General features: G+C 40.0%; 1 protein-coding gene and 1 pseudogene across 2 annotated transcripts; both read right to left on the bottom strand.

Annotated features, from left to right (window-relative positions):
* Positions 1-1047: 1047 nt before the first annotated feature.
* Positions 1048-3504, bottom strand: LOC306945418 (toll-like receptor 1 pseudogene; annotated as a pseudogene). Its single transcript has one exon. The product of its transcript is annotated as a toll-like receptor 1 pseudogene (transcript).
* Positions 3505-12642: 9138 nt separating this feature from the next.
* LOC306945929 (toll-like receptor 1) lies at positions 12643-14589 on the bottom strand (the record flags this gene model as incomplete). Its single annotated transcript, XM_079534822.1, has 1 exon — positions 12643-14589. One exon carries the CDS (start codon positions 14587-14589, stop codon positions 12643-12645), a length of 1947 nt encoding a protein of 648 aa, XP_079390948.1.
* Between the last annotated feature and the right edge of the window lie 1171 nt (positions 14590-15760).

Below are 15760 nucleotides of genomic sequence, written 5' to 3'. Positions count from 1 at the left end.
ATAAATAATAGGGGTTTTCCTGCAATATTACCATGTGACATACTCTAAATACCTACAAAACTACTTTATAACAGCTGCAGAGAGAGAGCAAGAAGATATATTTTGTAATTTAACAGAAGAATGACAGTGATGCAACTGAGAGAACTTTTTGTAATCAAATTGTAATAGACTGAGGCATTTTTTTCCTGTTTTCTTGCCCTCAAAGGTGAAAGAGCTCATGATAAGAAAATATGATTGAGATATATATAACTGTAGTTCAGAAAAAATGCAAAATAACACCATACAGCTTCATATGAATACGGTAGAAACAATATTTTAATAGTATTAAAAATCATAAATTCAGAAGTTAACTGTTATTTTGAAGACTACCAGTGGTGAATTCCATGAAATCATTACTTAATGGGTAAATCTAGGCAAATGGCAATTAGGGCATAGTGAAGTATGATGGATATTAAACAGGTATTATGGCTCCAACTTCCAGCTTTTACCCAGGACAGTCTCTGTGTCTGACTAAGGGAAAAGCTTGCCAGAAATGAACATAAACCTGGGGTAATTAAAAGACAGGTCTGAAGGTGTAGAGATACTGTACCCTTGACATCTATTATACTGGCATACAAATGGTTATAAACAACAATTTTCTTCTTGTTTGCACAATTTATTTAGATCGAAAGGAAGTAGATCCCTACCACGGTTACTCCACAACATCTTCGTGAGAGCAAAGATTAAGGCCATGACCTTAATATGCCTGACGGCACTGAATTAATGAGTATCTTTTACTTTCAAATAGAGTTGGAATCAATGGGATACATCCAAAATTAAAGCAATTTGAGTCAAAAAAAAAAAAAAAAAAAGTGCAGTCACTAGCAAATTTTCTCTCTCACTCTTTATGTGATAATAACAAAACTTCTGACTACTTGCACAAGTAAAACAAGTAACAGCAATTTAGGAAGGCTTACCAACGTTTTAGGTGAGAACCTAAAAATACTGTTAAAAAAAAAACAAACCTACAAAACTCTGATTAGGGAAAAATAATGCAAGATAGTCAAGTCACTCAATCAGACGTTGGGTCATACTACTAGTAGATGTGACGTCATTTTGCTCCTCATCTGTTTCAAAGGATGTTGGCAGCTTAATGCTAATAGCTGCCCTCAGGTTGGCCCAGAAAAGGGCACGCTTACTCCTCTCCTTTGGCCACTCCAGGTAGGTTCTCTTTGCCATGAGAGCCTTCAGCTTGCGGTACCTCGCAGGGATAACATATGGAGGGATCGGCTCCAGCAAGATCAGGATTAAACTGTTGGAGTTCTCACTAAACAACTTGTGATGGGCAAAGTACAGCTCGTAGTGACACCACTCGCTCTGCACAAAGTTGGGGGACAGCACAAAGATGGACTTGTAGCTCTTCTCAATGCAGTTGATGATATTCTCCACGATGCTTTTGCCAGGGATGAAGTTCCTCTCGTGCTGACACAGCTGGATGCAGCCCTCCCCCTTCTCCAGGTTGGGGATCAGCTCGTTCTTCACCCACAACGAATCGCGTTCGCTGTACGAAATGAAGGCGTGGAACTGCAGAACGGCTTCCCGCTGCTCGGGGCAGCCGTGCCAAGCTCTCCGCTTCGTCTGCGTCCACTGCCACAGCATCCGCACGTACCACGGCACATCCAGGTAGATGCACAGGAAGGCCACCACAGCCACCAGCACCAGCGTCAGCAGCAGAGCTGTCACGAGCAGCAGAGTGGTGTTGCAGGCCAGCTCGGTCAGGTGGAAGTCCTTCAGCTGCGTGCCGCTCAGGTCTTCTGGGTACTTGCACACGTACGCCTCTGGCCAGCCGGACAGCTTGCCCCCAGACCGCCTTTCCAGGCGCAGGAAGTCCTGCAGCTCACACGAACACTTGAACGGGTTTTGCCCAGCTTGCAGCTCCTTCATGCTCGGGCAGCTCTCAAAGAAGTCGGCACTTGGCGTGAGGATCAAATTCCTCTCTATGTTCAGGATCTCCAGGCCCGCAAAGGCCCTGCACCCTGGCAGGTCGGCCAGCCTGTTGGATGCCAGGTTCAGCTCCTTCAAGGACTGCAGCTCAGCAATCCCCTTGGGGACACTGGCAATCTGGTTGTTTTGTAGGTCCAGTTTGCTGATACGAACGGGCAAGCACTCAAACACGGACTCTGTCAGCTGGTTGGAGGACAGGTCCAGCTCTGACAGAGAATCAGTCCACTGGCAGCGCTTCTCAGCTCCACTGTTACGCAGCAAGTTGCTGCTCATGTCCAGATACCTCAGTGATTTCATACGGCTGGTCATGAAGCTCACCTTGGAAAGGCTCTTAAATTTATTCCTATTCAAAATAAGTAATTTTAAATTTGTCAGAGTGTCACAATTCTGGAACAATTCATCTGTCAGGGCATTGCGGGAAAAATTTATATACTGAAATGAGCTTGTTTTTTGGGGGCAAAGCATGTGTGGCATACATGCATCATGTATTGTCAAATTATCAATATTCAACTCTGAAAACAATCTGTACACAATCTCCTGGTTGAAATAGTACAACTTATTTCGAACACGCTCCAAAGTTAGTGCTTTCATGGAGCCACCCAAAGAGAGAAATTGTTCCAGAGGTCTTAAATAAGATACAAATTTATATTCAGTGAGCTCTACCACTGGTCCCCGAAAAATCAAATTTCTCACAGTTAAGTGCTCCACAGTTGAGTCCCAAACTAGCAGAAAGATTTGCAGAATGACTGTCCATTCTAAGTCCACAGCGTCAAGCATTAGCTCTGTTGCTTTGATGTTCTTCAGAAGCTCTAAAGAAGGGGAGGGAAAATCTTTGTGGCCCAAGGTGTACCTTAAATTAAATATTTTTAACTTGTCTGAAGTGCTCATTCCGTCATATAAGAGGGAAAAGTTGAAGTTTTGGTCTGCTGCAAAAACAATGTGAAGGTTCCTTGTATTTAAAGCTGTTAAACTTAGAGGCTCATACAGAGAAAAGTCTTCTAAGGTTAGGAAGACAGTGTTCAGCTGCAAATGTGTCACATATCTGAAGTCTGACCTTCGTATCATCATGGCACTTAATCCTAGGTATTCCAAATGAAACATGATCTCAAATTCCTGACAGATTGGCAAGACAGTGAACTTGTTGAAAGAAAGATCTAAATGTCTAAGACGTGCGAGCATTTGACAGTAAGCTGTCCCAATGTTATTGTGAGATAAATCTAAGTATTCTAAATCTTGATTAAATATGAAGACACTGAAGTCAAGCTCTGTAATTAGATTATGAGAAAGATTTAATACTTGAAGTTCAGGAAGAGAAATAAATTCCAAGTTAGTAATTTTAGAGATCCTATTATGTGATAAATCTAATACATGAGTATGGACTGGAATGTTTTTTGGAACTTTAGTTAGTAGATGTCCTGAATAGTTTGCAGTGATTTTATTTTCCACAGTTGACTGGATATTATTCCAAAATATGGATAAAAACACACAAGCAAAGACATAGATACTTGTAAGAGATCCCATTATGTGTCTCAGAATTTTCTTGGTTCTTCAGAGAAACGCAAAAGCATGTATGTTTTCTGTTCAATATGCCTCAGTAAGGAGTCCAACCTATGAGAAGAAAATACATAGATTTTCCTGAATTTTTTGAATTGTAATAAACAGTAAATTCAACTAAAATAAAATATAATGCAAAAAAATACATAATTAAAAATATTTTTGCATATTTTCTCTAAGACATTACCAAAAAAATTATCAAAAATTCCAGTTATTGATCTTCTGAGTTAAGTAGAGACAAATTTTTATATAATGGCAGGAGAACTATTGGTGGTATGTCTGAAAAATACAGAGATGTTAAAGAATTTCTCAATTATCTTCAGAAATTATACAAATAGATATCAATATGGAGACCTTTACATGACCTTTAAAGGTCCCCTCCAACTCTAAGGATTCTTTGATTTTGTAATATATTTGGGAGTAAAGGAGAACACAGCAAGCCTCGCACGTGCTTTTTCCCTGTGCTCTGTGTCCAGACACACTTGGGGCAAACCTTCAAAAGTCCCATTGACTCCCACAGGAACCAGTGCAAAAGAAACATCTTCACTCAAAAGAGCAAACGGATATTCTTCACATCCCAGAGAGCTAAGATATGGCCATGCAAACCCTCAAAGAAACACCCCAGTGAAACACAAAGACATGTCTTTTTTTTCAGTAAGCCAAGAAGCTTGAGGAATTTTACCGTAATTTATGTGAATATGATAATGCCAGTGTATCTGAAAGCATACTAACAGGAAAGCTACAGCATACCTGAAGACTCCCTATAAAGATTCCTTCAAAAGATTCCAAGATTTCATAGTGTCCTAAGAAATTTCCTCCATTTTTCAAACTATCCCATAGTTGACAACTAAACAGAGTCTCTTTAGGGGCTCTCATCTAGGATGAGGGACAATGATTCTAATTCTAAAGATCAAACAGACCAGGGAGGAAAATTTTTGTGGCTATGGAAAACGGTCCAGTGGAATGAATAAATGGTCAAGCCTATGAACAATCTACAAAGATGGAAAGGCATCAGTCATATTATGAAAAAATATGCACTGGGCATTACTCTTGTGTCAAGACAGGATGATACAGAAAACACAGATGCAATAGGCAGACACCCAGAAGTACGAATGACTGAAACTCTTTCAGGAGGGAAAGTGTCTGTTTTTTTTTCCTCCAATAGTTTTATTTAGGGAAAAAAAAAGGTTTTTAAATTATTCCCCTAGGCGATTAGGTAATATTTTATTAATAAAAACTAAATGTTCATTCTTTTATTTTTAGTTCTAGGTGTTGGTCGCTAATAACTTGTTTGCCTGATATCAAAAGTCATTCCTTCCCTTTTGAATCTCCTGCAAAGCTTCATCAAACTTTCTTTCAGAAAACTAAAGCAAAAAGATATGTAATTAACTTCACCAGGAGCACTAAAATAATGAATCATTAAAGTGTAAAGCTACCTCTACAAAATCCATGTAAAATTCAATTGAGAAGCTGAATTCAGTCTTCAGAAAGCTGTGCTAGGGTATCCGACCACAGAGATCTTAAATGAAGCTGAACTTGTTGGCCAAAGTACAATATAACTTAGAAGAAGAACCAAGACAAGGACCCAGATTTCTTCAAAGAGTAGCTGATCTTGTTTGTCAGAGTCCAGGCTGGCAAAAAACTTCTCGAATCAAAGAAACTTTGGGGAGCTGCTGAGTAAGGAAAAAAGCAAGATATTTTTCTGAAGAGAGAAAAAAAAAGGAAAACATCCTCTGGTCCATGCTCTGCTAGTACGAGTTTAAATTTACAGTGTATACTTTTTTATACACTGCAAAAAAGGACAGCCCACACAGTATAACCCCAAAGTGTGCCAAACATAAAGAATAAAGCAGATTTGTCTGATGGAAAAATATTAAGATCAGCAGTAACCCATCCAACACTATTAAAGAATGGTATTGAATTAGAATTTGTTGAGAAAGAAAATTGCCATACCAATTCTTTCTTTCTTCTATGTTGAAATTCAAGATAAAATTGAGCAATTTCACAGAAATTTCAAAAGGCAGAAGAAGCACGAGCACCTGAGATCTGGTAGATACCACAAGACATATAACAAAAGAAAAGAAGTAAACAAAGCAGAGAATATCACCCACCTTTTATGGATTGAATTTATTTCTGAGTGAAGAGCCAGCAATTGCCTACTGCATACTCAGTTAACAACCTCAAAACAGGTTTTCAAACATATGTAATCTTCAAGCTGGAGAATCTCACACAAGATGCTTGTCCCTTGACTGCTATGCCAGGAAATAGGAAGAACGGGCTTTTATGTAGAGGCTGCATAATGCTAAGTAATAATAAAATTTCCCTGCAACGCAGGTATTAAGAGCATAATGAAAGGAAATTTTTAACAATCCAAACTCAAAGTACTTTTGCTTCTGCAACATTTAATTATCTGTATGGTTTAGGAGGAAATAAGTCTTTCTGCTGTTCTCCAAAGTAAGGTTATGTAAATATTTCTGCATTTTTAACGTTGTCCATTTCTGTTGGTTACACAGCGTATCAACTGCATCTCCTCTTTTGCATGCACAGAAAAGAGGAAGCAGAACTTTTACAGACAACTGCACTTCATATCAAAACCCTTGCCAGATCTACCCCTCTGAGTCGTTTCCCACAGCAGGCACATTAAGTACTGTTGCACATTAGCAGACTTAGAAGCTTAGATCTCAAAAAATATTGCTGGGTAAACCAACACAATTCAAAACTTTTTCAGGTCAGTCACCTTTACATTCAATATGGCTTAGATGTTTAAACCAGGGAAACCCCACGTTGTACTTTAATTCAAAAGTACTGTAAAAAAAAAAAACAACACACAAAAACCTGCCAATGTGACAGCACAGGGGACTGCTGAATCACGGCCTGAACCTCTGACTGAGCACCTGAGGTGAGCAATGATTCAGCCCTGGGAGCACAGGTGAAGGCAATTCTCCTGTGCTGCTGGAAGGAGTGGAGCCTGGCTGCACCTCTCCTAGACCCTTTAAGGGCTTACTACTGAGGGGAGGGATCTCTTCTGAAGATCCACTGTGCTGGAATTTCATAAGTGAGCCCAGGATATGGGTAAGCATCTTACCTTTTCTGCTTTGGTGTAATAGCTGTGCAGTTAAGCTCTCTGGTGCATCTCATAATTATAGCATCGGTACATTCATTGGTTGTACAAACATGAAAGCTGTAGGACAGTCATGAAGAATAAAGCAATAGAAGGCAATCTAGTGATGGAGAAATCCAATGGAGCGGTCATCCAATTAAAGGTTTGAAAAGGGGTGAGAGCCCAGTGAGCAAATCAACAGAGCAGAATCAGTCCACTTCAGAGTCAGTATAACTGAAAACACACAATTCCCCTGAGCCTCCAAACTAATTCAACATGCTTCAGTAAGATTAATTAGCAAGAAAGAAGCTGAGTAAAATAAATGAAGATTCATTTCATCTTAATGATTTTAAGATTAAATTCATGAAGTATGTAATGATTTCTTCAAGTATAAGCAAACCAGAGCATCATGGCTGATTCTGGACTCAGTTTAGAGCTTATTCCCCACAATAAAACAGCACCTTGAAGAAGATTTAAATGCAAGAAGGCATTCAGCTGAAGAAAGCTGACAAGTATGAAAATTTATTCTAACAACTGGTGCCAGATATACTTGAAGTTTGCAGTAGAATCCTTCTAAACTTCTCTTTTACAATTACCTTTTCAGTTTTATAAAGAAGAATGTAACCTTTTTGCTTTGCTAGAAGAAAATTTGTCTTTTATTTTAAGATTGGTGGGAAGGACTGTTGTGCTGAAACCTGATGGCAGTAAAGCATTCTGCTGTCCCCAGTGCAGTGGATCTGAGTAACGCATTGCACGTAACACCCTGAGCCATCTGTTTCCCCAGACAAGACTGGAGATCATGAGTGCTTCTCAATAAGCAGCAAGAGTTTGACTGTCAGCTGATACTGTCTTTTCTTCATCTTAAAGGAGAAGTTGCCATTGGTGAACATTAAGAAATGAAAATGAATAGGCTAAGGCTCTTGTGGACAGAACATTATAATCCTAATCAAATTAAGAACATCATTCTGCAAACTAATGCCAGTTTTCCTGCCAATGTAATTACTGGCAGAAAAATCTTTGTTGTGTAAACAAAATAAAAAACATTGTCAGCTTTCTTCCAAATTTACTCCAGTATACACAAAGGTGCTAAAGGTACCTACATCCTTATTTGTAATATATTTAATTTCCTTTCCACCCTTCTTTATCAGACCTTAAGATACGTTTAAAACTGTTTTTAAATTAGAGAAATTTGTACCATAAGGAAAATTGTGGAAAGAGTTGTTAAAATAAAAGCAACACTCCTAAATACTTCTGTTAATTCCTTAAGGGCAGTACATGATATTATTTTTCCTAATGCATTCAGGAAAGCTTTGTTTGAGGGTGGTTTCTGTTTACTGATTAAGTCATTTTACATGATATGAAAAGAAAGCAGTGTATTTCTGTCCATGCATTTTGACTGCAGCAGCTAAATACTATCCTTTGTCCTGAACATACCCTTACTCACACAGATATCTCATTGTATTTCTGAAGTTTATGCTGCTGCTATTTTCTGGTGTGTTTTTATTTTGTTTTTGTGACTGATATTACCAATGAGCAATCTTCCAACCAATCTTCCTCACGGTGCATTTCACACTTCTGCCTACGTATTGTATTTACTAAACTAGAGAGGAACAGCAGCTACACTCAGCTGGATTTCAGAGGCTACTTAGGATTGGTGCTGTCCCTGAATGATTGACAAATCTCTCCAATGGGAACAGCTAAAGGTAACTTGCAAAGCACTGAGTTAAAACATAGTCAAAGCAGTTGGACTCATCCAAACATTTACTAAATGTTAATACAATTCTTCGAAGTTGTTAGTAGCTAGGTTAATGTTCCTATCAAGGACCTTAATTTCAGTGGCAGCTCTTTCATTGTCATAACTTACTCCCATGTGCCATTTTGGCAAACTGAATGCTAATGCCACCACAAGTCAAACTGTGATATTGATGCATTTAATGCCCAAGCCTATGTTGTTTGGGCATAGACAGATACAAGGAACAAAGCATGGAAGTCAAACTGTGTTCCCCATAACGAAGATCCACCTTGTAGAAAACAGAGCTTTCTCATTTATTGGTTTGTCAGTACTGCTTTCCCTCAAATAAGCAGTGACTGACTGAACATGATCATTACAGGAACTCTTGGTTAAGGTTGCTGAAAGGGAAAAAAAAATGACCTGAAATACTGAGTAAAAAAATTGGTTTTGGGATGGGCTTTAAACCTTCCGTTCAGCAGAATGCTTCATATCCCATGGAATCCCCCTTTTCCCTCTCAAGCACTTTTCCTTGGTCTAATTTGCTGCAGTTGTGCTTCAGTGATGATGCTTAGTAATGTTTCTAAGACAAAAAATAGCTGAGCTCTCAGCAGGGCAGCCCCCAAGTGCATCCTGATTTCCAATCTGTTGTGGTTTGGTTTGCCCTATACACACAAATTAAACATATGTAAAATCTTATTTGCTTCATTCTGCACACTTCCTGGGTTTTGAAGGGTGAAGTCCTATGTTATCAGTTCTCTCTGTTGATATTAATGTAATAATAGCAACAAATAAAATAGCATTCCCGCTAGTCACTGCGATGACTAGCCAAATGCCAGGAATCTGCTGATATGGTATCTGACATCAGAATATATTTACATACACCCTTTTCTGATATGTGGAGTGCATTAGTTACAGCTTTCTGTGTAAAACCAGCCACAAATACACATAACTTATGTGCATGGAAAAGGGCAGTTAGCTCCCCAAATGCAAAGATATTAGCGCCAGCAGAGAGGGTGATGTGGGGTGTGAGGTCAACACATGGCCCTACGCATGTGAAAATATTCTTCTTGGACTGAAACTGTTTTTATATAAAGTGTTCAGAGCATGGCACAGGCTAAAATAATTGTTAGGAGTATCCTGATGTATCCCTAGAGAAATCTTCTCCCCTGCAGAATCTGAGAAGCTAGATGCAGCAATTCACAGCATGTGCAGCTGTTTTGCCAGTTATCTAACACACAGCATGGACAAGAGCATAACAGTATGAGAATTTCTGATTTCAAAGTACCGGATTTAATATTTCTCCACTCTTATCACAAGTCTCTTTTTCCAACACTATTCACTTGAGGATATAGGACATATATTACAGACGGTAATTACATATTTTGGTTTGATCACATCAGCTGTCTTGCCAGAGGTGTATCTAGTTCACAAGTTCTTTTCAAAATGGTAAGCAAACCCCAGCTAAAGTCTTCCACTCCTAAAAGATATATTTTCCAACATCAGGTGTGTGCTCTCATCTGAGCAGCACGAAGGACTCCAAGCGCATTCTGCATTTTCCGAGGACATTCCCCCCTCCGCCAGCCAACAGAAGAAGCCAACTGAATTCTTGGTTTCAGTGACCGCTGACTAAAACTCTGAAGCTTTTGAAGCTGCAAATGAAATGGGCAAATCATACTAAGGCTGTTCATCTTCAGTTGCCTGAAGATTATATGGGTCATACAGTGAAGCACTAGTTGGAGGGGATGAAGGATGTACAGAAAATATTTTGCTCCACATTCCTGAATGAAATGCTTGCAATTTGGTAGTAGGTTTGTTGTATTAATTTTGAGGCTAAATGGAACAAGACATAAAAGCTTCAAATTTGGTCTTGCCCTACAGATCCTTAGAGAGTTGTTCATAGTACTTGATTTCAAGCCAAGAGATCTCAGCCTGCTCAGACCTCATTAAAAAAGTCACAATTAAAATATTTTGCAAATAATAATTGAAGATGGAAGGTGATGAAAATGCAGACATTCAAAAAGGATTTCATTTCAACATATCTTCTTTTTTCTACGAAAATTTTCTACGAAATTTTTTGGAAACTATAATTTCCTGGTATTTGATCATCTAAGTCTAATATTCAAGATGGCAAACATTTGTCCTTCTAGGGACAAAGAGGAAACATGATGATCTTCACCAGTTGTGAATGTTTGTTGGAATCCAGCTATGTTTTCTTGAAGACAAAACACCAAAAATACAGGTAAAGTGGCCTGCAATACTCCTATACAGGACAGCAACTTTGTTTTTCTGATTCCACATATAGAGGGTCTTATCAGTAATCCCAATACATTGCAAATTTTTTCGGTCTCTGACAGGTTACTGCTTTTCTGATTAGGAAGGCATAGCTGTGCTGCAAAAGATACTGTTTCCACTGTAAACAACAGATTCTTAGAATCACGGAATCATCGATGCTGGAAAAGACCTTCAAGATCAAGTCCAAGTTTCAGCTTGACTTACCAAGTCCTATGCGTAAACCATGTCCCTTAGAGCCTTTGTGGAAAAAAGAAGCAGATCACAGCCTGATCAGGCAAATAGCCCATGAGGAAGAGCTAATGTTAGCTTGAGAATACTAGTAAACTGCCTCTAGCTTCTGTATGCAGAAGAAACTTGTTTGTGAGAAACTGCTCCGTAGCTTTAACTAAGTCTCCTTGCTTCCTGTAAATGGCCTTGACTGTCCTGATATGTGATGCTTTATTGTCTCCAGATGTTAATACATATATGGCCATGGTAATAATGATGACTAGCAGACACCTTGCAAGCCTGCTGCTACCAGTATCTGCTGGGGGTAATCCCAGGGTGGACACTGTCGGTTAGCCACAGCTGGTAATGATAACTTGGTGAAGACAGACTGTCCAGCTGTCCCAGTAATGTCTATTAAACTGATGAATGTTAACTTGCCTCTGTGTACACTGAGTCTTGCTGAATGGCATGAGATTAGACTCAGCTCATTGATCCAGCCTGTCCAGATCTCTCCACAGAGCTTTCCTAGTATGAAGCATTACCACAACTCTGCCTAACTCAGTGTAATCTGTGAATGTACTGAGGGTACACTCAATCCCCTCATCCAGATCACAGACAAAAACATGAAACAAAACTGGCCTCAACACTGAGCCCTGGGAATGCAACTGGTGAGCAGGCATCAAGTGGAATGAGCTCCAGTCACTGTGACCCTTGGAGCCTGGTCATCCAGATCTTCACCCAGCAAACCATGCTTCTGTCCAAGCCATGAGCAGCCAACCTCTCCAGAATTCTCTGGGAAACAGTGTCAAACACTTCACTAAAATCCACGTAAATCACATCCACAGCCTTTCTCTCATCTACTACACAGATCATCTTATCATAGAAGGAGATCACATTATTTTGATAATAAGCTTAAAATGAGATACATGTATGGGAAAAAACAAGAGTATAAAGCTAAAGAAAAGGAGGAGGTAGAGAAGTCAAAAGTTTCTCAAGATGCAGCCATTGATAATGAAGGCAATTCTTGTCATACCTTCTTAGTTTCCTTCATCAAGAGAACTCTTCGGATCAAGATGATACCAGGAGCCTATCACAGCATGGGCATTACAACTCTGTCCAGTCGCTATTACTTTTTGGCAGCAAACATGAAAAGGAAAACTAGCTCATCCATCTCTTTTCTTTTTAAGGAAAAAATCCCTCTTCTTTCCTCATCCAGTCCTCTTTTCTGACCATGCCTGTCCCCTTGTGCTAGATATTCACAGTCCTGGGTCCTGGGTCCCATGCTGTAAATTTCACAGTCTGAGAAAACATCACCCAGGAACAATCTCAAATGCTGAACTTCTAGACATCTTCACAGGATGCATAATTTTTCTCCTTGCAAATTAATTTTGATGTGAAGTCCTATGACCAAGATATCGAAACTTTGTGATTAATGTAGATTTCCTAAGTCACCAGCAATTCAGGCACTCTTCTACATGACTGCTTCAGATTTCATTCTGTTGAGAGAACCAGTATTACAATATTTCAAGCAAGGAATCAAAATCCATACACAAAAGCTATCATTCTGCCCATTTCAAGTGAGTTGCAGTAAACCGGGCTGAATTTTTCATATAGTGACAAAGCATAAGCAACTATGTAGAAACAAAGTTTTATAATACAAAGTGAAACATATTGAAAATCAATGAAAATCATGAAGTATTTATTGGTTAAAAAACAAACAAAAAAAAAATTCAAGAAGAAGATACTGCATTATAAAGACTTTTAATATCTTTCTTCACACTTCTGTTCTGTTCTGTTCAACAGGCACTGACAGATTAATGCTAATAGCTGCCCTCAGGTTGGCCCAGAAAAGGGCACGCTTACTCCTCTCCTTTGGCCACTCCAGGTAGGTTCTCTTTGCCATGAGAGCCTTCAGCTTGTGGTACCTCGCAGGGATAACATATGGAGGGATCGGCTCCAGCAAGATCAGGATTAAACTGTTGGAGTTCTCACTAAACAACTTGTGATGGGCAAAGTACAGCTCGTAGTGACACCACTCGCTCTGCACAAAGTTGGGGGACAGCACAAAGATGGACTTGTAGCTCTTCTCAATGCAGTTGATGATATTCTCCACGATGCTTTTGCCAGGGATGAAGTTCCTCTCGTGCTGACACAGCTGGATGCAGCCCTCCCCCTTCTCCAGGTTGGGGATCAGCTCGTTCTTCACCCACAACGAATCGCGTTCGCTGTACGAAATGAAGGCGTGGAACTGCAGAACGGCTTCCCGCTGCTCGGGGCAGCCGTGCCAAGCTCTCCGCTTCGTCTGCGTCCACTGCCACAGCATCCGCACGTACCACGGCACATCCAGGTAGATGCACAGGAAGGCCACCACAGCCACCAGCACCAGCGTCAGCAGCAGAGCTGTCACGAGCAGCAGAGTGGTGTTGCAGGCCAGCTCGGTCAGGTGGAAGTCCTTCAGCTGCGTGCCGCTCAGGTCTTCTGGGTACTTGCACACGTACGCCTCTGGCCAGCCGGACAGCTTGCCCCCAGACCGCCTTTCCAGGCGCAGGAAGTCCTGCAGCTCACACGAACACTTGAACGGGTTTTGCCCAGCTTGCAGCTCCTTCATGCTCGGGCAGCTCTCAAAGAAGTCGGCACTTGGCGTGAGGATCAAATTCCTCTCTATGTTCAGGATCTCCAGGCCCGCAAAGGCCCTGCACCCTGGCAGGTCGGCCAGCCTGTTGGATGCCAGGTTCAGCTCCTTCAAGGACTGCAGCTCAGCAATCCCCTTGGGGACACTGGCAATCTGGTTGTTTTGTAGGTCCAGTTTGCTGATACGAACGGGCAAGCACTCAAACACGGACTCTGTCAGCTGGTTGGAGGACAGGTCCAGCTCTGACAGAGAATCAGTCCACTGGCAGCGCTTCTCAGCTCCACTGTTACGCAGCAAGTTGCTGCTCATGTCCAGATACCTCAGTGATTTCATACGGCTGGTCATGAAGCTCACCTTGGAAAGGCTCTCAAATTTATTCCTTTTCAAAATAAATGTCTCCAGTTGAATTAGTTTGTCACAGTTCTGAAAAAGCAGATCTGTTAAATCATTCTTTGCGAAATTTACATACCTAAAAGGACTGTCAGATGAAGGACATACCATGTGAATTAACTCAGAATCAGCTATTGTCAAGGCTTCGATGTTCATGTTTGCAAATATGTTATAAATGTCATCCTGTGAAAAGTATAGATCTGTGACTAAAACCTTATTCAGTGCAAGTGCTTTCATGGAAGTATCTGAATAGTCGAAGCGAGAACTTACGACATTCCCCAGTTGTATTAAGTTGTTGATACTGAAGTATTCAATGGATGAGTGCCATACTGTCTGGAGTACTTCAATAAGAGCTTCCCAGTACACTGACATATTTGTCAGTGTCAGATTTTGTAGCCTGGAGCCTTTTCTAAAATTAGATAATAAAGTTATTAAGTTTTGTACATTGTCTTTTGTGATTTCTGACAATGATAGGCTTTCCGTAGTATTTTCTATCACAACCCAACCAAAATTAGCTTCAGACTGATGATTACTTGTATTCGAGGGTAGAAGGCTGAAGTTTTTTTTGTCCAAACCATCTTGTAGAAAACTGTTAGGAACAGATGTAAAGAGTTCATTTTTCATAGCCAGGCCAGTATTGTTCCAAAAAGTGAGTGCAAACAGACAGCTGTAAATAAAAGAGTTCCTGAGATATCTCATGTTCTCTGCCGTACTGCTTTATGGTTCCTTGGAGATGCTCAATACTTATACATTCATCTGTTCTAATCCTGCAACAACAACAACAACAACAGTTATATCATTAAGCAGCTATTCAATAGGTATCATGGAGATTGATTTTTTTAAGGTTACAATTTGCTATCTCTCCCTTGGACTCAGAGAACAATGAAGGGACTTATTGCCTCAGGAAAGACTTTATTAAGTAACTACTGTAATTTCTATTTGGCAAAATCTGCCATGTTTAATAAAAAGTCTGCTTCTTTCAAAATTTATCTGATTTCAGAGGTGTTGATTTTTCCTGCTTACTTATGGAATTACTGCTGTCATTCAATGTACTACATAGGCTCCTCACAACTCCAGGACACTCTGACAGGAAAGTACAACATTTGAGGTCAGTACGGTCATCCTCTATTAAAGGATATGAACTAGACTCAGCAGACTTTTTTTAAACATACACTTGCATCTACAAAACCTACACTGAAACAGAACTCATAATGACTCTACAATGAGACAGTAATAGCTGCCATTCATTGGAGGAATATAACCTCTGTACCATTAACCATTCCACAGGCTTTCTTAGAAGAATTTCTTAGAATTGCACTACTGGGCCTACAGGGCACATTCTCAACATCACACAACCCATACTAAGATATCTCAACACTGAAATAGCTGGCAGTCCGCTAATTTCTACTTCTGTAGAGAATGCATGAAACTAGACTTGAAAACTGTCAAGACATAACAAGGCAGCACAGCATAACTTGTCCAGCCTTTTTCCAAATTTCCTTTTGAAAAATTACATTCAATTTCACCATCTTAGCCCTCAAAACACATTTGGGCAAGTGCAGAGAACAAAAAATAATCACCACTCTCTAGTCCGTTCTTTTGACTGCTTGGGGAACATTACTCCTAATGGAGTAATGGGAGTGGCATGGAAGAAATCATACTTTGTAGTAACGTCTTTTTTTCGTTCAAAGTGTATCTTAAAATCCTTAAACTTGACACACACAGTGCTTGCAAGATACATGCAGATAAGCAATTCAGTAGACTACGGACATCAAATTCACGGGGAGAACCTGTCCTGTTGTTTAAAGAGAGATCAAAACTGAGATTTGAAGAGTTCGTCCTATAAGAACTCAGTATAAAGTGACTAACT

The sequence above is a fragment of the Tetrao urogallus genome, assembly GCF_951394365.1.
Source record: "Tetrao urogallus genome assembly, chromosome: 4".
Classification (NCBI taxonomy): Eukaryota; Metazoa; Chordata; class Aves; order Galliformes; family Phasianidae; genus Tetrao; species Tetrao urogallus.
This window is presented reverse-complemented; position numbering and strand designations above follow the sequence as displayed.